The sequence below is a fragment of the Myiozetetes cayanensis genome, unplaced genomic scaffold (assembly GCF_022539395.1).
Source record: "Myiozetetes cayanensis isolate MyiCay16 unplaced genomic scaffold, myiCay2020 scf2-11, whole genome shotgun sequence".
In the NCBI taxonomy this organism is placed as follows: domain Eukaryota; kingdom Metazoa; phylum Chordata; class Aves; order Passeriformes; family Tyrannidae; genus Myiozetetes; species Myiozetetes cayanensis.
Window position 1 is genome coordinate 57,350,519 of NW_026087411.1, and position 21,823 is coordinate 57,372,341.

Below are 21,823 nucleotides of genomic sequence, written 5' to 3' on the forward strand. Positions count from 1 at the left end.
TGTCACTGCAAACAGGGAAATTAGAGTCAAAATCCCTCTTTCCAGACACTGTTAATCTCCAGCTCCCTTATGCACAGTCTGAGTTGCTGCTGTTGCGCTGCCTTTCCTGTGGGACATGATGCACAGCTTCCACTTTTCCAAGAGGGACTGAACAGTATTTTCTCCTTAAGGCTTCCCCATCCTCTTTTGTAATCCTGTTATATCTAATGACTGTTGAAACATTAAACATTGCCAGTAACCAAGATCCAATTTGCATTTTTATTTTTCTTGAAGCTTCATGCTCAAAATTAGTGCAAAGTACAATTTGGATTGAGTTTGTATTACAATAGTTTCTGTAGTACTTTTTATTGCTTTTGAATTCACACAAACAATGTTGCTTTGGTATTTATCTGGGTTTGTTTGCTTGTTTGTTTCCCTTACAGATATGAGGGATACTTAGGGGGTGGGGAGGGGAGGAAACAAAGTACAGTCAACTCCAAAACTTTCAAACCATGCAAAAAATTAAGTCCTTTTCTTAGGAAGAGCTGACAAACTCAGATCTCAACATTAGTTACGCAGTATCGAAATGACTGTTGACAGCAATTCTGTTCATTTGCCAACCTAAATATCCCTTTTCTCCTTTTGCCTAAATACATCAGGATGGACTTCTGCAACCCTACACTCTGACCAAGAAAAATAAGGAAATGTAATAGGGCATAACAACAATTTTTTTTTCCTACCCAGTCACAGAGCTGAATCCTGGTCCCAAGAATCATCCCAAAAGCACAGGCTTCCATCTTCCTAAAGTAAATTAGACAGACTCCTGCCTGTCTAATTTACCTGACACTTTTGCCTTGATTTTTGGGAAGGCTTACACTTGTTTAAGGCAGTGCCTGTGTGCACAGGTTCCTGGGACACTGATCTGACTGCACCCTTGAAACACCCAGAGAGGGGACATCCCCCTTGGAGCACCCTGTGACTCTACACCCCTTCCAGCCTGGCAGCCTTACTAGCTGTGTTAAGCCACTTCACCAGCACCTACCTCAACCAGGGAATTATGCTCCATGGATGCAGCTGATCTTTGGCCATACTCAAGGCCAGCCAAAACAGGGCTGCACATGTAAGCATCTGAGAACTTTCCTGCATCCTATTAATAGTTACTCAAAGGCAAAAGCAAACTCAGGTAACCATCCTAGAGTGTTTCCACTTCTGTAAGTTGCCTGCTGCTGTAGGGGGAACCTTAAACTGACACTGCTGCACTGTTCAGTTTCCCACGCTGAAAGTGCAGGGAGGAGGGAAAAGGAAGGGTCAAGTTAACAAGCAGTAACTGAGCATGAAGTCATATGACTCTCCTCTTAAATGTAAGGAGCCAGAAATCCCTGAAGCAGCTGCCAACAATCAGTAGAATCAGCTATTCCATCTAGGAACACACTACTGCCTTATTAAAATTAATTGCCATGAGCTATCTGATGGCCTAGGCTGGTGGGGAGATGTCCCATGAATAGAAAAGTCTGTGTGCTGGTTTGCAGACTAGGGTTCTCAGCTCTGCTTCACCTGGTGTTTTATTTTTTTTAAAAACTTAGTAGCTCAGATTTGGTTTAGAGGCTGCACTATGGGAAGCCTGTCATATTTACAGCCTAAACCAAGTGGATTGCTAAAAGACAGACTTCAGGGCTGTGAGGAAATAAAACCTGTTTATTTTACTCAAACTATCAAAATATCTCCAATCTGTGACTTTACCTGAGCTTGTTTGAACCACTGCACTCAACACATGCATTTGGAAAAGAATAGTAACTTGAAGAGAGGAAGACTTGCCATTAACCAGGTGTAGAGTAAACTGCAATTTTAATTCGAAGTGGATCAGAATTTCTCTCAATCTGGTCATCTATTCTTAGTCATTAAGCAGTTGGTTAAATATCCAAAAAGGACACTTTAATTAGAAATGGTGCTTTTAAGTAGAACTGTTATAACTGATGCCCAAAATGTAACTTCCTGTTTCCAGCTTATATACGTCTATATTAAAGTGCATGCAATCACATGCAACAGACTCTTGTGGAAATTACCCTATAGATTCAAAAACACAAAGTCTTGCATTATAAAACATGGATTTAGTTTGAAAATAAATATTGACAGCTCTAAAGTCCCAGGTAATGTCATCTATCTTCCTGAAACACGACTCTTCTCATATATGCACTTCAGAAGCTGTCAAACACTTTGCATCTTTGTCAAATACTGACCCACCTCATTTTGCAAAACCTTTCTTCCAAATGTAAAGTTCTAATTTAAATGTCAAACCATCAAAAGCAAAGAGATGCCATACATGGATAAGTCCAATGTCCCACTGACAGATGACTGCCAGCTATATTAAAATTTACTTTTCTTTGATCCTTTTTCTGATTAATCCCACCAGTTCTGCTACTTAAAACCAAAAACCCATGAACTTTTCTGTTTCAGTTTCAAGCACGTGTTCAAGTACATGTTTTAAAGACTATTTGCTGGATCTAAGTTTTTTACTAAAAATGTTCTCAGCAGAACTTTTTTCCAGCAGTTATTTTTACTGGCATCTATATACTGTATACTACTAATATCTTTGGAAACAATCTGGGATCAAGTTCAGATAAGTAAACCTTCTCAGTGAATGTCCCTAAGTAGAGCACTTAAAATCTCATTTGCTGTTGAAAGATTGCATTTCATGCAGTCACTGCCTTTTCTAACCAACATTTGTAAGTGTATTCAAGCTCAGTCAACTGAGCAGAAACCATCTCTCCAAGATATTTTAGCTCTATTAGCCTGATTTTTCAACCTAATTATATACTACTGTTTCTCACTATTAATTTGAGGAGGAATTGTTTGTACCTTTAATAGGACAAGGGGGTTTTGTGGAATGGCTCTCCCCACTCCTCTTCAAAGGACCCTTAACATAACATTCCCGAAGACCCCCGGCTTAGGCCCCTGACTTTTCTCTCCTCACTCAGCTGGCCTGACATTTAGAAAAGACTGGAATAAGATGGACCAGACACATATGGGTGTGACATAATATGCTGCATCAGTTTATGATGAGGCCAGTCACAAAGTCTTCAGTGTTTGAGCATTACCATGTCCTAGCTGGAGCTCTCACAGTCCAGCCCATTCCCATATCTGAGGGCAGGACAGTTGCACCACTGCACAATGAAACGTGTACTGTGTAATGGGGAAACCCAAACATTGCTTGAGTAGAGGAAAACAAGACAGACTCTCTTACTGAGTAATGAGGACATCACAGTAATCTCTCAATTTGCCAAGTATGTGTAGAAAGGTACACAGCTATTAGTGAGTCTTCAGGTAGATTAATTTTTAACTCAGGATATTCTATTTCTGACACCCCATTATGAAGCTGAAGGCTGAAGCTGACTCTTCCAAAGTGGGTCAAAACCTCAAATATATTCAAAAGGGACCACAAAAATCAGGCAGCATGGGTTCATAGGTATTTATTAAATAAGAGGGTCTATGTTTTTGTTTCAGAAGTTTTCTACTACTGCTTGCCAAAGCTGGAAGTAAGTATACCAGGTGACGGACAGCTCTGTACTTATCCCAGACTTACTTTTCTCTCTGAGATCTTTTACTGGCTGCTCTTAGAAACAGGATACTGGTCTAGACAGCCTGTGATGTGACCTAGTGGCTGGTTTTAAGTTTTTTCTTTATATCTTGAGGAACATTACTGTAAAACATCTACAACTTTTTCTTTGATTTCCTCTATCTTCTATTTTTTTAATGCAGTGTTCATTAAGTATTTAATTTTACTACAGCCATATGAAGCCAAAGTTTCTTTTACTGCAGCGCTAATTTAGAGCATGCCTGCTGCTTACTTGCTCACTGAAGGAAGATGAAGTACAAATTATCTTGTTGTGATTTTAAATCTCCTACCCTCAGTTCCTCACCCCAGATGATCTACAGCAGGCAACTGATAAATGTCCTCAAAAAAAATCTGACATTTCCACTTTCTTTCTTGTGTCTATCAGCTCTGCTGTAAGAAGTGACACCTGGTGAGGAGCTTAACTGAAATTGTCCAGACTCTGAAGTGCAGGATGACTCGATCAGCATCCTCCCACTGCCGGATTTTGGAATTAGAGTTCACTGCAAATTGCTTAAACTCTCCTTGACACCATTTCACATGCTAGCAACTTGATGAGCAGTTTTACCTGGTACAGGCTGGCAAGGTGGTGTTTTGTTTTAATCAGAAAGGGCTGGTTGACCCCTGGGTGATCCACGTCATGGGCCGCAGCAGCCAGCAGTCCCAGCATGATGTCCGACGGCGTGAGGAAGCTGGCAAGCTGAATCATCACACACATTAATCACAACATGAACAGCAGACACTTTTTCTTTTTCTGGTAAATAAACAAACCAGCTGGCATTGCTTGGTTTTGTAGGCATTTGTATGCAAATGTCAAATACAAAATAAATTTTGTGAACGTTTTTAAGGTGACGGTTGAACAAACATCTTTAAAGATATTAGACTATATAATCATGTTTTATTACAGTTTGTATTTCTTATCTCCTCTTCATGGCAATATATGAACTGTTGTAATAAGTGCTTGAGCACAGTCTAAAACATTCAGTTTAAAAAACTAAACAAGTATACTGGCAGGTTGGCTACACTAGCGTACATGGTAAGAGCTCTGCCTCACACAGTATTTAGTAATGTCAACAATAGATCAGGCTTCATTTTTCTAGCATGGCACTGTTATTAAATGCAGAGTTTATCAGCTTTTGAAATTTCAAACTTGGCTGTTAGCTATCTCAGTTCAAGTATTTGTATTTTATTAGAAAATATAAGCTTTCTAACTTCAAACATCCAAGTTCGAAAACCTGTCCAGATATTTTTTTCTGCTATAGACCTCATCTGGAAGCAAATTTTGTTATAACTGAAAGGAACTAAAAGGAAGTCTTAGCATTTTCTGTTTCTGAGAGTGAAGCAGTTATTACCAGCCTGATGAGTCTGTACAGAGTACAGGTCTGTGAGATGAAAGAAGCATCCCAAGATGAGAACTGAAGAGCAGTAATGGTACAGGTTCTGGATGTTGGCTGTCCTCTGCAATTCCTGACAGAAGGGACTTGCAGGTCTTGCAGGAGATGAAAATACAGGAAATCTGGGGCCTACTCCTGTCCTCACTTACCATTACTATATTCTCGGGTAACAAACTGCTAGTTCTAGCAGAACATGCTTTCATTTAAGTCAAGCCAGGAAAGACTGGTCACGTTCTTACACTGTGGCTCAGAACTCCACTATCACAATGCCTTCCAGTAACACAAGGCAATGTCACACCCTGATGCTGTGAGGACTTGCTGCAGCAGTCAAATGCTCCTGTTTACTTGTGCAGAGGACACCCTTGCAACACCCATTTGAAGGGATTGTTTTGCCCTTTCATGGTGTGGCACTGCCTGATCTGGTATTGTGCAATACTGATGAGAGGACCTTATGCCCTGAGGTGACTGAGGCATAGGCATGCATTGCCTTCTGCTGAGTTTGATGGGAGAAAAACTGCAGCCACTGCACCGTCATGGTGCATGGAGCTCATATGACACCATTTAGATGTGCTGCCTGCATGAGAAGTGACTTTAGTAGCTTGATTAAAATGTCTGCAATCTGTAGCTGACACTGTTCTTGACTCGTTGGTGACTTCCAGCATGCAATAACTTTTCACTATCTAAAAACATCTTTTGGGGTTTCATTTCAATCCTGGGAAAAAAATCTGAGAATTATCTGAAAGCAACATCAGTGTGAAAGGTTGTCATTACCTTAGGCTCCCTCAGATAGCAGTGCATAGCTTGTGTGACATCAGCAGCATGGACAGCATTGTGGTATGGGTTTTGGCTATGGTAATCTTCTTGAACCATAACTGGGAATCAAAACAGAAAACAAAGATCCTTTTGTTTCTGAATGCCATGGCCACAAGTGGGAACTGGACTTAAAATACAATCTGAGGTTTTGCAGTCAGCTGTCTAAGGACTTTCTTCAAATAGTTGTAGTTTATTTAGATTGCTGCTCTTATTGGGACACCTTTAGAGAAAAAATGCATGAAAGGATTTGTGAGGCCCATGGGGATATGGTGGGTATAGTGCATAAATCAACTCCTTCTTGCCTTAGTGAAGGCTTTCATTCAGGAGTAAAATAAACAAGGAAGAGAGGCAAATTTATCCACAACGGCATGTAATTATTTAGGCTGCTGTCATAGGGTAGCAGTGTGCCATTAAGGCAGTACTACCTATTTTACAGCAGCAGGTAATAAGGCCCTGAAGGTTCTGGCATCATTTGTTATCTGAGTGATGAACTACAGCCAAAGGCATTTCTACATCCCCAGGCAAAGAATCAAAAGATAAAGCATTGGGGTATTCACAGCAAAATCTCCTGTGATAATTTTAGGCACAAACATGTGTCCATTTTAAAATATTAGTCCTTCTTGCTTTAGTTTACAGTGCTGCAACTGATCCAGCTGGATTAGGAGCACCAACCTATTAACTCTCAGCTTTCACTTGCATAGAAAATCACTGAGGTGTGTGCTTCACACCCATCTGTTCCTTGCAGCAGTGCCTGCACCATCAGGTGGTCCCAGGACAACACCATCTGAACACTGGAAGCTGCATGTGATCTTGCCCAAAGCACTCTCCTAGACAGTATCAAACAAATTGAACAGAAAGGTAACAGGCAAATTGCCCGTGGCAAATTTCGTTGCCAGCACAGGGAATGCCAAAGAGACACCTAGCCTTCTGTTTGTTTCCAACTTCACAAGCATCTGGAGGTACAGTGGGTAATCCTTTGAACTCTTGAGTACCACTAGTTCTAATTACCCCAGTGTCCACTTCATGGCTTTGTCTCCATACCAGAGGAATGCTTTCCAGAAGTGACAATTAGGCACTCTAAAGAAGAGACCCTGCCTTGGAAACTCCTCCTGACAGCTTAACAAACTAGCATTCAGCTGCATTCAAAACATGATGCAAAAAGTAATTGATTTTGGCCAATTTCTTCTTTTGGTTCACTGACAGCATGGGGCTAATATCTGTGTTGGCAGTAACAGCAGCAGGGGCTTTCATCAACACTGCTCAGTGCAGACAGCTTGATATAATTTGTTAAATTTTGTACATAAGCTTTCAACTGCTCTGGGTCTCAGTGGTCTGTTAGTCACTAAAATAATTATACTGCACCACAATCGTACTGAGCACGGTGTGCAGTGTCTGTCTGTTTGTCTCTCTGTGTGGGCCTACAGCTTGGCCATACGTCTGCATTGAATACTTTATGTGAAATCACCAGAACGATTGTGGTACTGGGATGCTTCAGCCCAATGCAGAGCCTTTTGAGGTCCCTCCATTGACTAGGTACTGAACCAAGTACCTGAGTGCCTGTAAACTGTATGCCAACATATATCATAGAAATGGTTTACTGAAATATTTGCAACAACATCATGATTTTTATGTAGATACACAGACCAAGCCAGTGCCTTCTCTGATGCTCTACTTAAGCTGTAAAGTTCATTCAAAGATGGCTTTGAGGTGAGCACTTACCTAAAAACCTGTGTAATGTAACCATGTCTAACTGGAAATGGTGAATAAGTCCATGCACATTGAAGAGGTGACAAAGCAGTGTTACGAGACTGTTTCCTAAAAGCAGAAAGGAACAATTCTTAGATTCCCTTAACACGAATTACAAACAAAGGACGACTAAAAATCTTGGTAATTTCCTACTAATCAGCTCCTACCACCTTGTCTCCTATCATACGAGCTTAAATGTACACATATATACATACAAGTCACTTATATAAGGTACTCCTATACATAACCAAGAGTTGATGGCACAGCTGTACCAATGGAGTACCATTACTGTGTCTAGATGCCACGAAGTCACTTTTGTTGTTTCAACAAAACTATGGTTTTAACTGGAAGAAGGTAAACTGACATGGTTTTAACTGGAAATCTTATGACAGGCTTGTTTGAGAATACATCATCTTCATAATTCAGGTCTACCTCTAGAAACAGCAGAAAGGAAAATGGCTTTTCTGCCACTTTGGTTTGCCATAATGTACTTAATTACCAAAAAGCAGCAGTTTGTAATTAAATATTTTATTTTATGCATGGCTGTACAAACATGTAATTAGCTCATGTGCCTAGCTCAGCTTCAGTTGCATCTCATGCAGACAGGAAAAATGAGTTGCAGCACTGACAGTCTCAAGTCCTGCTATAATGTTACACTGGCCTTACTGTAAATCCAATACTGGGAACACTGGCAAAATTGAGCCTAACCAGGATTACATGATCAACTATACATACACACACAATATTTTAAAAAGTTTGCACTGCTTAATTCAGCAGCAATGTTTCCAGAAAAGTTAGAAAAAGCACCCCAGACAAACCAAACCCATACTTCATATAAAAAATATCTGAAGGGAGTCTTCCCTTATTTCACATAACTCAAGAAAGAAAAATAAATATATGAACAAAGAGGACATGAAAACTTATTTGGGCCTAACTAATGAACAGGGGCAAAGAAAGATAAAGATATTTGTCACAGGTATATGTTACACATGTTTAAGGAAAACATTTCACAGACTTTTACTGTCTTAATAAATTTCCTAATTTTTGCTGCAAGGGTATCTTCACTTCAAGGTCTTTTGTATCGAGAGAATATGACTGATTACAGCAATCTGGAATTATTGACCAATGTATCTAACAGGTATATTTAAAGTAGCTTGGCAATTTCCCAGGTAAAGGAAACAGAAACACCTTCTTGAAGAGGTGAGCACAACAAATGTAGGTTAGATTAATACAAAAGCACACTTAAAACATTACCCTTTAGTTCAGTAAAAGCCGGATAAAGTTCTAGGATATGATTTTAAGAGAAGTTAAATATGGCAAATATATCTTCAGTTATCTAAACTGGAATATGTTTCTCAAATAATTAATTAGGGATTTTTTGAATAGTCATATATGAGAGATATTAAAGACTTAAAAAAATTACTTACCATTTGTCAAGCGGTCAAACAAGAAAATGTCAAAATCCCACATTCCCACTTTGGATAGCATATGCTGGAAAAAACAAATATGAAAAGGCAAATGACTAGTGTGTCAAACTGTAAAGCAGATTTTAATATTATTCCATGTTAATCATTCAAAAGGTTCTTCACTCAGAGGGTGGTTGGGCACTGGAACAGGCTCCCCAGGGAAGTGGTCACAGCACCAAGTCTGCCAGAGTTCAAGAAGCTTTTGGATGATACTCTCAGGCACATGGTGTGACTCCTGGGGATGGTCCTGTGCAGGGCCAGGAGTTGGACTCAGTGATCCCTTTTGTGGGTCCCTTCCAACTCTTTACATTCTGTGATTCTGTGAAGTTTTATTCAGGAAAGGTATAGAGGTATACTTGAAATATCAAACATCATGCACCAAATGTAGTTGTACTGCATAAAATATCACTTGCACTTTTAAATAAGGTGGTTTTTAATTCAACATGATTCAACTAAAAATGTCTTCTAAATGGAGTTCAACACAAGGAATAATATAAATCAAAAATTATCAAAACATTCCCTTTTAGTACACAAATTCTGTTTTTTTCTTTCATGTCCCAAAAATCAGTGCAAATTTTCTTAGGCTTTTAATACAGTGTATTAAAATCTTAGTTCTCATGGTGAACATGAGTTACAATTAGCTAAACAAACCAATAAGCAGAAACAGTTTTTATAAACTTACATACATCAGTGCTACTGTGAAGCCCACCCACACATGCAGAAGAATCCATCATTACCACCATATACAGTGTTTTTACAGCTACGTCAGTTCAGTCAAGAGACTGAGTCTGGACCAGCTGTATGACCTGCAGTGGCACATGTGTGAATGAAATATGTATTCACTCCCATCTCTTAGTCTATATCCAAACTCGTTCTGGATTCTTCATTACTTTCCAACACCTGGTACATAATGTTTTCTTGCAGAGAAGAGAAACTGCCTAGGCATATAATCCCAATGCCATCAGTTGTGCAAGTTTTGTTAGAAAATACCATTCAAAGCGAGTATAAGAGCTGCAAAACTAGATAATTATGTTTTGATCGTTGTGAAGTTTTTTGCAGTAAATGTCCCCTGTTTCCTAGCCTTTGCCATTATGGAGGGGCTATTGTGGGTTGCCTAATGGATTCCATATCAGCTGAGAGACACCTGTTTTTTTTCAAGTGGATGAACTAAATCCCGTGTCAAGGCTGCACTTACTTAAATCAGTAACTTAGCCAGAGATCCTTCCATCCTTTAATAAATCCAGATCATAATTTCAGTTGTTGGAATCTGAAAACGTCGAATAGATTTAGACATTTTCTTGTTGCTTTGAGACCTGAGCCTTTTAAAGCTGTGACCATAAAAGAGGAATGGACAGTCTTTTTGCTGTGAGGTGGGCAATGTAATGTGGGTCATTTAAGAAAGATCACCCATAAATTTGTTTATCTGAAGACTGAAACAAAATTGACACTCTCTGTAATATTAAAGGAAATGGAGATCTGGAGACCTGTCTTACCCTTGCTTGCCCAAGGTAGTCCTCATCCAGTAGGTACAGAGAGGCTTGTGGTACAATTCCACGCAGTAACCTGGATGCATGGAAATACCTCTGGAAACTTAACAGTCTTTTCACTTTTTTCTTGGTGCCGATTTCCCCTGAGAGTGTAGTATCTGTGGAAAACAATCAGTATAGGAACTGTGAAACCCAAGATGATGGATGACATTATCAATTATTTAATAAGAGAAATATCAAAACCCTTAAAATGGTGATAAGATAATCGTAAGGTTTATGCTTCTTGCTGATCCACATGAAGGAGCAGTATTCAAATCACTGTACTTCAGCATGATATATTTGTTTATTTCAGAAAGGAGGTAAATATATTTGTTTATTTCAGAAAGGAGGTTCCAGTAAAAAGAGTGCTAATGTAGCTCTTGGAAGATCTGAGTTCAATACAGTACTGCCTGCCACAGACTTCAGTGTGATCCAAGCTAAGTCACTGGGCGGGTTGGGGGGGGCATGATACATCACCTTAACTGCAGATGACTAAAGGAAGCCTAAAGGACTAGGCGGAGTTAGGTACAGGAAAGCTGCTCCTACTCTTCTGTGCCTGTTCCCTAGCTACACCATTGAAAATAACATTACCTCATGGGACTGTCACTGGAATATATTACAAATTGCACAGCACTAGCGGACAAGGTGATCTTGGGTATAAAACCAAAAAAGTGACACCAAAAGAGACCTCAAAATACAGTTTGAAAACATAAATGTGTGCCCACTTTTGGAAAATGATGTAGGAGAGAGAAAGAAACAAGAAGAGGTTAACAGCCCTATTGAATTGTCTGCTGTCCTTCCTACATATTAAGGCAAACCATAAATAAAGAAAATATTTTAGTTCTGCAATCAGGAGCAAAGGTATATTCAGATAATACGTGCAATTCTGGATACACAACAGAATATGTTGGTTTTATTCAGTACCAGGGTAATTCTAATTCCCTAACGCTGCATTAAAAGATTTTCATATAGGGCTAAATGTGACACAAAAACCAAGGCAGTTTTTATACAGTGATTAAATCACTAATTAGAGTAATTAAATTACCTTATTGTTAGCAAGTTTTCTAAAACTCATAATGATTTAAGTAATTTCATCTGAACTTTTAATAGAAGCTCACATACAGTAGTGGTGTTTTCCTTTTGACAATCCGTTAACTTTTTGAAAAAGAGAGTACAGAAACTTTGACAATTGGTTGAAGGTAGTGAGATTCAATACAGTTTTATTTGTAAGACAAATCTCATAAGAAACTGAAGATTAAATATTCCATTGAGAGAACAGTAATGATTTCTTGAGATAAGAAGCTCTGCAGCAATTCAGTGGATTTCAGGTTTAAATAAGAGCTCATGAAAAATATCGATGAACTGAAGATGACTCTCTCTCTTCTCTATTTTTCCATCTCCTCTTATGAAAAAACCCTGAGCATTTGTTCCACTGTGAAATTAAAATATCACTTTGTCTGCTGTTTTTACGAGTAGTAGTATTATGAGAGGATTTTCAGAGAAGTAGTTAAGGTTTTTTTTGATCATCAATGGTTCAGTATTTGATTTCTCCAACAGCAGATGTGGGAGCACATTCTCTAGCAAGTTTCTTCCTTATTAAGTAATCCAACAGCTATTAAGTGACACGAAGCCAGTAACATCAAAAAACCCCATCTTTATGTACTGAGTATCAATATAATTTCCAACATCATGGTTCTCATGGGCAGTCCAAAGACCCCACTGAGTTTTAACAATATAAAAGCACAAAATAATTTTCTTGCAACTTGACAAGCCATGTGTTTTCGAGAATGCAAACAGTAACAACGCCACTACTGTACCAGCCTGAAGGTTAGGCTTTCATTTATGATGTGTCAGCACCTGCCTTAATTCTCTCACACATTTTAAAAGCTGGAACGATTTCATGGCCCATTGAAGGAGTGATTAGTGTAGGTGTGAACAGTTACCCAGTGGCAGTGACATGTAGAGGAACTGGTAGACTTGCTTTTGTATTTCTTTTCACTTATACAGAGCTGCTATGAAATGGCTAGCATTCAGTTTAATTCCTGTATAACAAAGCACTCTTAAAATAAATCCACTTTTTAAACTTGTGTTATCTGTTTCTCAACTTTCCATCTTTCCTATTTCCATCTTTGCCCCCAAATGGTCACTACTTTCAGGTAGTAAGTTTAAGTTTTTAAGTACAAAAACTTTACCTTTTTACAATGAAAATTAGTAGTTGCTCCCACTAACTTTTATCTAAGTAATATCTGTTTTCTTCAGTTAAATCATCATCTACAGTCTCCTACACTGTCTTTAAAACTCCTACATATAGTTGCTGTGGATGGTCTGAAGGTGGAGGTTTGGCCCACGTCCCAACAAGCAGCTGTATGCTGGATTATGAAGAAGTGGTTGTTTTATCCTTTGGATTACCAGATCATTTCAGTAGCACAAATAATACTTGCCATAGCACAAATGCATCAGGTGGAAAAAAGAACTTCTTATTATGAAACATATTTTCTGAATTCAACCATCAACCTTGCTATGCATTGTTCTGTATGGCCGTCGTGAGTCTCAATTCAAATTTAGTCATCAACAGACAGGTGCCTCTAAAACATGACTTGATGCTTCAGGTGAGCACTGTATTACAGTACATTATGCAAAAAAGATTACCCACAATATTGTGTTACCCTGTATTTTCATTCGTAAGGGAAGAAGCTCATAATACCGATAAAGAGTAGTAGCAAATGTATTTTCAAAACTGGGCTCCTGACAGAACAGCCTGAATTCCTCAATCCAGGCTATCCACACACAAACTCTGGATGTTGACTTAAAAGAATATCACGTTTAAATCACATCCTTTAGGTCATTTCAGTAATAATTGATTTGTCTATGAATCACAGGACTAATCAGATGATTGTTATGCCCCATGATAGATTACTATGACACCCTCAATAATGTACAGAGAACACCTTGTTATGATGGTGTCTTGCATAAAATTGGACTAAGACTCTGCCCCTCTCTGAGCACAACACACCTCAAATTAGTATAATCTCATCAGCATTTCCTCTTTCTCCTCCCACAATCAAACAAAAAAGAAAAGCACAACCATATGAAATGGAGAGAAAAAGGCTGATTAAAAAAGAGCAAAAGGAAAGACAGCCAAGAGCGAACACTCAAAATCTGCCCTCATCTCAGCAGTTGCACCTGAATCCCCCAGAAGCAGAGCCATTCCTAGCATATGGGATCCACCAGCTGACACAAAATCAAGATACAGTTTTAAGACAAAATTAAGGATTTATGTGAATGACTTTATAGTAATACACTGAACATATTACATCTTTACTGACAACTGTAAATTTCAGTTTAAATCGTAAATATAAAATATTGATGTTGACAAGTTATGATACAAGTCATACAGTGCCTCTCGGTTAAACTGTATTACAAAGTAAATGAATTAAAAATGCCACTGCAGATATCCCTAAACTTCAACTATGAAACTATGTGCACTAAAAAATAGGCTATAGCATCTGGTTAAAGAACACAAGTTGCAAAACTCACATGGGAAGGATTTAGTAATTAAGTGCAATTTTGAAATGAACGTGAAAGACAAACAAGGATGTCTTTTGTTTATACCCATAAAACCTCCCTTGAGAACTGTGTTTATCTCTAATAATTGCGGCAACTTCTGAATGTTTTGTTTACCTAAAAACCCTCCATTATCTGTATCTCTTAAAAGATGCCCATTCTCATATGCTATGGAGTTACTGCCTAGCACAGGGGTTGGAGAAACCCTTCTCTGTATACTGAACAAAATTATTGTGTGAATTACACAGACATCTTGAATGAATTACATACAATGTTTACACAACCATTCGTACAAGCATTCTTCACAAAGTTCAACTTCTACCTTCAAAAGCCCAGGCAGCCTGAGCTCACAGCGTATCTCCTGATGTGTTCTGGCAGGCAATAGAAGTGGCTGCATTTTTCTTCAGGTAATTTGATAGCCACATCATGTATACACACACCAGCAGACCATGGATGATGTCTGCATACTGCACATGGCCCTCAAGAGGTTAATAAGCTACAGGAATAAATGGTTGCCTTCTCCCTCCTGACACAGTTCCTCCAGTTACACAGACCTTCTCGCCTTAAAATGATCTACAGCTCACTGCACACTAACCTCTGTTATTTCAGGGAAATAAGTTTCCTGCACTGGGAACTGCTACCAGTTTTCTTTCACACTTCTTTCACGCTGATGCGCTAGTGCGTGCCCACGGGCAGCATGGATATAAAAATGATGGACATTATGTTAACAATGGCTGAGTCAACATCCAGAAACAACCCCATAAATCAAATCTGGACAAGGATGTACTTAGCAGCAGATATACATTACATTGTTGCTGTTCTTTCAAAGCAAACAAATTTGATTATGCATTTAAATAAAGCCTCTGAGTTTTTCTTCAGGGTATTGCCTTTTTTTATTTTACTGCACCTCAGTGTACAATATGAGCGGACAACAAAAGGTTTATTAATTTTCAAAAGCGAACTGATTCAGAAAGTGTTTTTTTCTCTTCTTTCCAAAAGGATCCAGAATAAATCAGGTCCTCAAGAAGTTGCCTTTGACTCATACAATTTATTATACCTTTTCCCAGGATGCAAAGGCATTCCATGCACAGCCACTGTATGCCTGAAGAGTCAGGCAGGATTGGTGGAAAAATGCTGAAAATACCTGGAAGATAAGGTGAGAGGATGAGTCTTGCAATTTGAGGTCCAGACAGTTTGCAAACAGTGAGGACTCTGGGAAACAGTTTGTCTCTGGTCCTACACATTATGGAGGTAATTTTCTGCATTGGTTCCTGGCTTGACAGCTGGTTAGACAGCTTTTCTTTGAGAGTCCAGGAGAGGTGTAATTGACTGAGGAGGAATAATTGGTGTTTGTCTGTTTGTTTGTATGTAAAACCATGCCATTCATTTAGATCACCTGTACTGAAGTCTTGTTTGGCATATTCATTGCATGCTTGGTTGAGGAATCTTTCTTATAAAGAAGAGTGCTCAGCACTGAGGATAGAAAAGAGTTGCTGTGCCTTCTTAATATCTTCTTAACATCACGAATTTATCATATTATCCAAAAGACAACAGCAGCATTACTAGGGGTAGCTGTACACAGGTACCTTACAGAGCTAATCTAAAAATTAATGACAAACTTAATATTTTAAATTTGAACTTTGGAGAAAGCACTGGCAAACTAAAAGAACAGAAAACCTCTTCTCTCTGCACTGTCTAGGCCTTCCTGACATGTGTCGCCTCATATTCCAAAGAGATTCAGAAACCAAAATCATAGAATCATAGAATTAACTGGGTTGGAAGAGACCTCCGAGATCATCAAGTCCAATACTTGATCCAGCCCCACTGTGATTACTAGATCATGGCACTCAGTGCCACATCCAGCCTCATCTTAAAAACCTCCAGGGATGGTGAATCCATCACCTCTCTGGGCAGGCCATTCCAATGCCTGATTGCTCTCTCTGTAAAAAACTTCTTTCTAATATGCAACCTAAACCTCCCCTGACAGAGCTTAAGCCCATGCCCTCTTGTCCTAAGACACTGGAGTTTTGAAGAAAGGCCTGAGAAAACGCACAAAGCACCAGAAACCTATGTGGAAGGACTGTCACTTAAAAGCTTTCAGTCTAGTGCAGAAGGACCAAGAAGCTCAGATGAATATCTCAGTTGTACTTCTCAGTCATCTGTGGTTGGTGTAAGAAACCAACAAACAGGTTTGATTCAAAAGCATTTTGTCAATTTTATCATCTGAATATACACTGGTCACTGCAACTAAGAAGACAGAGATGAACACCTTGCACTGTATCAGATCTATAGATAAACAAGTGTTGTGCTGAAATCTTGTAACTGTAGAAATCCTCATGACACTTCCACAAACTATATGGGAATCAAAAGGAAGTTGTGTTATAAACACTTATTTTTACTTGCTTCTCTAATGTTTAAAATATTCTTTGTTCCTTGACTTCTGTTAAAATTCAATGTCAGAGGTCAAGTGCTCTCTGTTAGCTGCCATTGTTCACATGGGTTGCAACTTTATTTTTCACTTTAAAGGGTTAAATATTTTTTTCAGCTAGGCAGAAGCTGTGAGAGAGGGATTCTGAAAAAGTAGAAAATTACAAGTATAACAAAAGGACTTTAAACTTTTTTGCTTTGAATAAAAGTTCCATTAATCAACCACAGGCACAAGTGCACAAAACCAATGCAGAGCCCTGTTTACAGAGGAGGTACTCGTGTGCTTCTTTGGCTAGTGTGAGAGGTTCTGAGACACTAACTTTCTAGGTCACCTTGCCTTGGAGTTTCCCCTTCTCTGAACCTCACTTGAAGTAATGGTGGCTTGTAACAGCTCAGTTTCCAAATCCTGAAGTTCCTGCACAATTGCTGGCATCTTGAAGAACACTAGTCATAGTCTCCTCATCCCATCCCAAAATATATTCTTTTTGATACTGTTTGTAGGAGAATACCGAATTTAAGAATTATGCTGATAATCCAATTTATATACCAAATAATCCTATTACACCAAGTTCTAGAGAAATTAGGGTTTCAAAGACCACTTAGATAACAGAATATTTGCCATAAAAACAGGAAGAGGAACAGATTAAATCCAAATTTAGGATTAATTTAGATGTGTTCCTCTTCACAATTTGCAGCCTTTGTTTGGGCCATTACTCATCTTTATGTAAACAAACATCTTGGCATTTCATTAAGCCTCCTCCAAGTTTTTAAGGAATGGCATGTTGAGTCCTCTTTTTCACAAACTTGTTAACATTACAATATGAACCTTGGCTTTGCCACTTCAATCTTTGTACAGTAGCACAGTCAGGACCTTTTCTTCCTAAAACTGCAAATGTTCTACAGTCGATTATAGTTTCTCCAACAGGAAATGGTACATCCCCTCCTCCTTTTCACTCCCCTGGAGAAAAAACATCATAACCTGTAATAACAGCAAACCAAACTTTCATTTATCATCTTAATGACCCCTTCTCCTTGTTCTTTCTTTTCCTCTGGTCATTTGGAAGGTATCCTCAGTGTTATCTTCAGTACATCCTCTCCCTTTTCCTAATCAGAGAAAAGAAGGTGGGGTAGTGGAATGGGTCATTTGGAAACTTTTAAAGGCACATTCTCAGTTAACTGAATTCCAAGTACCAAAAAAATAAGCTACAAATGTGTAACTAAACCTCTGTGTGTGATGCACATCTAGGTTTATTGTTTGTTTTGCTCTCCTGAGTTCTCCTGAAGCATTCAAAACCCAAACTGATGCATTTTACTAGCATATGAGGGCACGTGCATCAATCAGTTTTACATTCTGGGTTTCATTTTCTGCAAATGTAGCATTAAAGCTAAACAAGGAGCATGAATGGCAGGAAGTAGAATATACTTTTCAATCAAACCTTGTTATTAAATTTTGCAGATAGCAACACTTGTAGAAAACACTTAAAAATGCAAACACCACCACAAACAAAAAAGCCCCTAACCCCCCTAATTTTTTAATATGGTGTCAGTAGGAAAGAACAACCTTGGTGCTGAAACATTAAGAGAATTCCGATTTCTCTTCCTTGAACAGGTAACTGATAGAAAGGTCCACAGGCTGACCAGCTCTGGAAATGTTCTTCCCATTCAAACTAGACACAAGCTAACCAGATTAAGAAGCCCTCATGCCATAGGGATGTTGATGAGTATCTTTGGGATATGCTTATCCATAAGGAACTAAGGGAGGTATTATGTAGAAATAATGAAGACCTCATATGATCTCTCCCTTTCTAATTTAATAACCATCTGGAACTTTGGACTCATCTCCACCGGCTAGGTTGGGATCCAAGTAATCCAATCAGCCCTTGAAACTTCCTCACAAGACTTTTAATGTCCTAATTTAACCTGGGTCAGAAATATCTAAAAAGGCATCTCTCACTCCCACTTCTTTTTCTCGCCAACAGTAACAAAACAAGACAGTTAACCAAACTCTTTTTAACCTCACTCAGTTGGGTTCAGGTTACTTGAGGGTTCAGTTTTGGGTTGGTGGTTGTGGTTAAGTTTTATTTTCCCTGGAGATGGGCCCTACCTGAAAGCCCTGGAGTGTTCAAAATCCAAACCCAAAAATGAATGTCAATTTTGCAGTGGACCCTTCTGGAGACAGTCAGAAACCACAGATTCAAATGTCCACAGACTTTGGTTTTCTGAGATGGAGACTTCTTTGTGACTTCATATCTTCCCTTACTAGTCCTGACAACACTTTTAATTTCTCCAATACCTAATTCACCACATGACTGAAAAGTGTGTGATGAATCCACTTTATTTGCAAACAAACTGAAAAAGAGAGTATTTTGTTTTACTGAGCAAATTAAGGACAGAGACTGAATGGTACTAATATCACCATTTATCACCATCTTGTGCTAAAAGTATATTATCTATACTAAATTAATTTGCCCAGCTAAGCTTAAAGCAGGTAGGGTTCTTTTGGACTCAATTTCTGCCTTCATGACAACACCAAGATCCTAGGTAATACAGACACATGCCTTTGGAGCTTCTACAGAGTTATTCTGACATTTTATATATATCCTCATATCCCAGTCTGTGTTCCTGTTGTGCAAGGCGTAAGAAAACAGAAATCTTTTTCGATGTCACAATTTGGATACAGAAACTCCACTTTGCAGGTCACTTACTACATCCTCTCCCTTTCCTTGTTAACTTTCCTAGAGCAATATATACAGAAGTGAATTAAATACAGTCAATTAAAGGCTTATAATTTTGTCATTTGCAAGCAAAAATTCAATCCAGAGAAAAGCTTAGCATAAACAAGATGGGAACTGGTGAATCACTGTTTAAGTCTTAAGAATTTCCTTGCCTTCTGACTTAAAAGCTCGACAAGCAAATTTGTAAATAATAAGTTACTCATCTCAGCCCTAAACTATGTTATTTTGTTACTCTACTTAATTGAAATGGCAATAAAACAAATTGCCTAACGTAATTGCGTAGGGTGAGGTCTTCTTGGTTATTGCTGCATGATTACCTGCTAGACTAGATTTATCACAAGGAATTCCCTCAAACTTTTGGTTAACACAATGAAAAAATGTACCATTACAGTCATTAACAAAACCCATCATGAGATAATGAAATCTATTTAAATCAATACATATTAGTCAGTAGTGGGATCTGGTTCAGTGACTCACTGAGCAGCTTTGTGAATCAGAGAACTAAATTATTGCTTACCGCAGCTATGCTCCTTTATTTCTCAAATCCAAACTAAAAGGAAAATTGGATTAATTTTCACTGAAGAAGTGTTTCAAATTCTAAGTTATTACCCAAAAATATTCAGTTTAACTCCTTTTCTATACTGTGAGCACAATAAAGTTCATTTAATTCATAGAAATGCAGAAGTGCCAATAAACTGCCATCATTAATTTCAAGCTGCATTAGGTTCAGTTACAAGCTTGAGCTACCAAGTTCGGAGTCACTTCTATGACTAGGAAAGCTTGCAACGAAGTAGAGAAAATACAGGAAGACACTAAAGCCTTGCATGTCCTTCAGACAGGATCCTGCAAAATCCTCAGGGTCCTGACAGCCTGCCAGAGACAAGGTGCAGTAACACCTAACTTTTCTGCATATTGCAGAGAGGCACCGAAGGCATGTGTAGATGGCATCACAGACATTAGCTATAACAGCAAGAAGCCAGCATAAATCCAGTTGGCTTTGATTAAGGCTACAGAAGATCCCATTTTCAGGGAGCAGGAAGCTTTTCTACCCAAAAAGACTTAATGGTGTCTTAAGTTACACAGTGGCTTTACTGCAGGAATCCAGAAAAACCAAAAGATATGGTCTAGTCAGTGTTAACCCTCACTAGACAAAGTAGGGAAAAATCCTCTAGTTTGACTGAATCTGCAAGTTTGCTAAAAGAAGTTACATTTCAGTAACCTTTAGTCTGACATTAAGTATCAATGCCCTGTATTTTTTTTTTAAATGTCAATTTTCATAATGAATGTCAACTTTGTTCAAGAATGAGCTTCAGTGTTTTCCCTTGCTTTAAAACAAGGCTGGTACTGTTATTTGGAATAGTTTTTCAGATGATAGAGGGAATAATCACTATTCAAGCTCAGCTTATTAGTGAGAGGTTAGAGTAATGTTTATGCTGCATTTTCTTATGACTTCTGAGGATATTTCCCATAAAATATTCTCTGCCTCATCCGTCTGTTACTCTAACAGCTTTCAGTAGACAGTTGCTGCCCCCAAACAAATACAACATGGTGACAAAATTTTACTGCAAGTATTAGTTAGGCACTTCTCAAAAAAAAGTCTGCAGTAAGTGACATTTTTATCTATTTCTTTTTGATAGGATGTACAGCACCATGTTTTTTGCTGTTTGTATGGTATGCACAGCAGAAATGGGTTTAACAGACAGATGTAGATGAACAAATAATATAAAAGCCTGTTTATTTCCTGGCAAAACACATCTGTATGCTCTGACATTGAGCATCTTTATTTATTTGTACATTTACTTTACATTTACCAAGTGAGCCAGGCCCAGCACTTGCCATCTACAAAATCAGTAGTCAAATGTCTAGAAACCTCTCTTCATTTTGCTACTGAAAAATTAAGCCAACACTACTCCTAAGACAGAAAACAGTAAATACATAGAAACCTGAAAACAGTGAGAAATCCAAAATCAGGATCACTGCTTTTCCTTACACAGGTTTCAGATTATGGAAAATCAGTAAAAAAGAGTTAGTCAGAGGCCTCCATGACAGAGAGTACAGGAACATAAAACCCCAGGTGCCCCACCTCCATCAGACCAGAGGTGCACACACGAAGATGCATCACTTTTAAAGTCAGCAGTTATGGCAGAGGGGTTATGTGGAGTGCCCTGCTCCTTGAAGGATCAAAGGCTGAGTATTCACAAGTACATCCCTCACCACGGATGTCTCCCTAGACAGCACCAGCATTTCCCAGAAGCTGACAGGATCTGAAGGATGGCAGGATTAATCTACAGAGGATAAAAGTGAAAGCCCTATCATCAGAAAAAAAAGCTAGAAAGTTTTTGGTTTCTTTAACCATGGAGAGGAAAGAACACATGAAAGGAATTTTAAATAGCCTGTATGTATTCAAAATAAAAAATTAATAATTAATTTAGTCACATTTGTGTGAATATACATCCATCTCTACTTCATAAATAAAAAGAATTGTTTTATTTTGTCTCCATCTACAAGAGTCATGACCAGTACTATTTCCAGCTAGCCTAAACTGGGTTTTCCTTCATGTTTT

General features: G+C 38.5%; 1 protein-coding gene across 2 annotated transcripts in view; it reads right to left on the bottom strand.

The window, feature by feature from the left end:
* Positions 1–21,823, bottom strand: part of PDE7B (phosphodiesterase 7B) — a 171,437-nt gene that overhangs the window by 13,056 nt on the left and 136,558 nt on the right. For both annotated transcript variants that reach the window (XM_050315493.1, XM_050315494.1), the window contains 5 exons: positions 10,502–10,653; positions 8,970–9,033; positions 7,516–7,611; positions 5,755–5,855; positions 4,158–4,289 (listed from right to left, as the gene is read on the bottom strand). In XM_050315493.1, the coding sequence (XP_050171450.1) occupies positions 4,158–4,289; positions 5,755–5,855; positions 7,516–7,611; positions 8,970–9,033; positions 10,502–10,653 (545 nt within the window). The remainder of the gene's footprint in view (positions 1–4,157; positions 4,290–5,754; positions 5,856–7,515; positions 7,612–8,969; positions 9,034–10,501; positions 10,654–21,823) is intronic.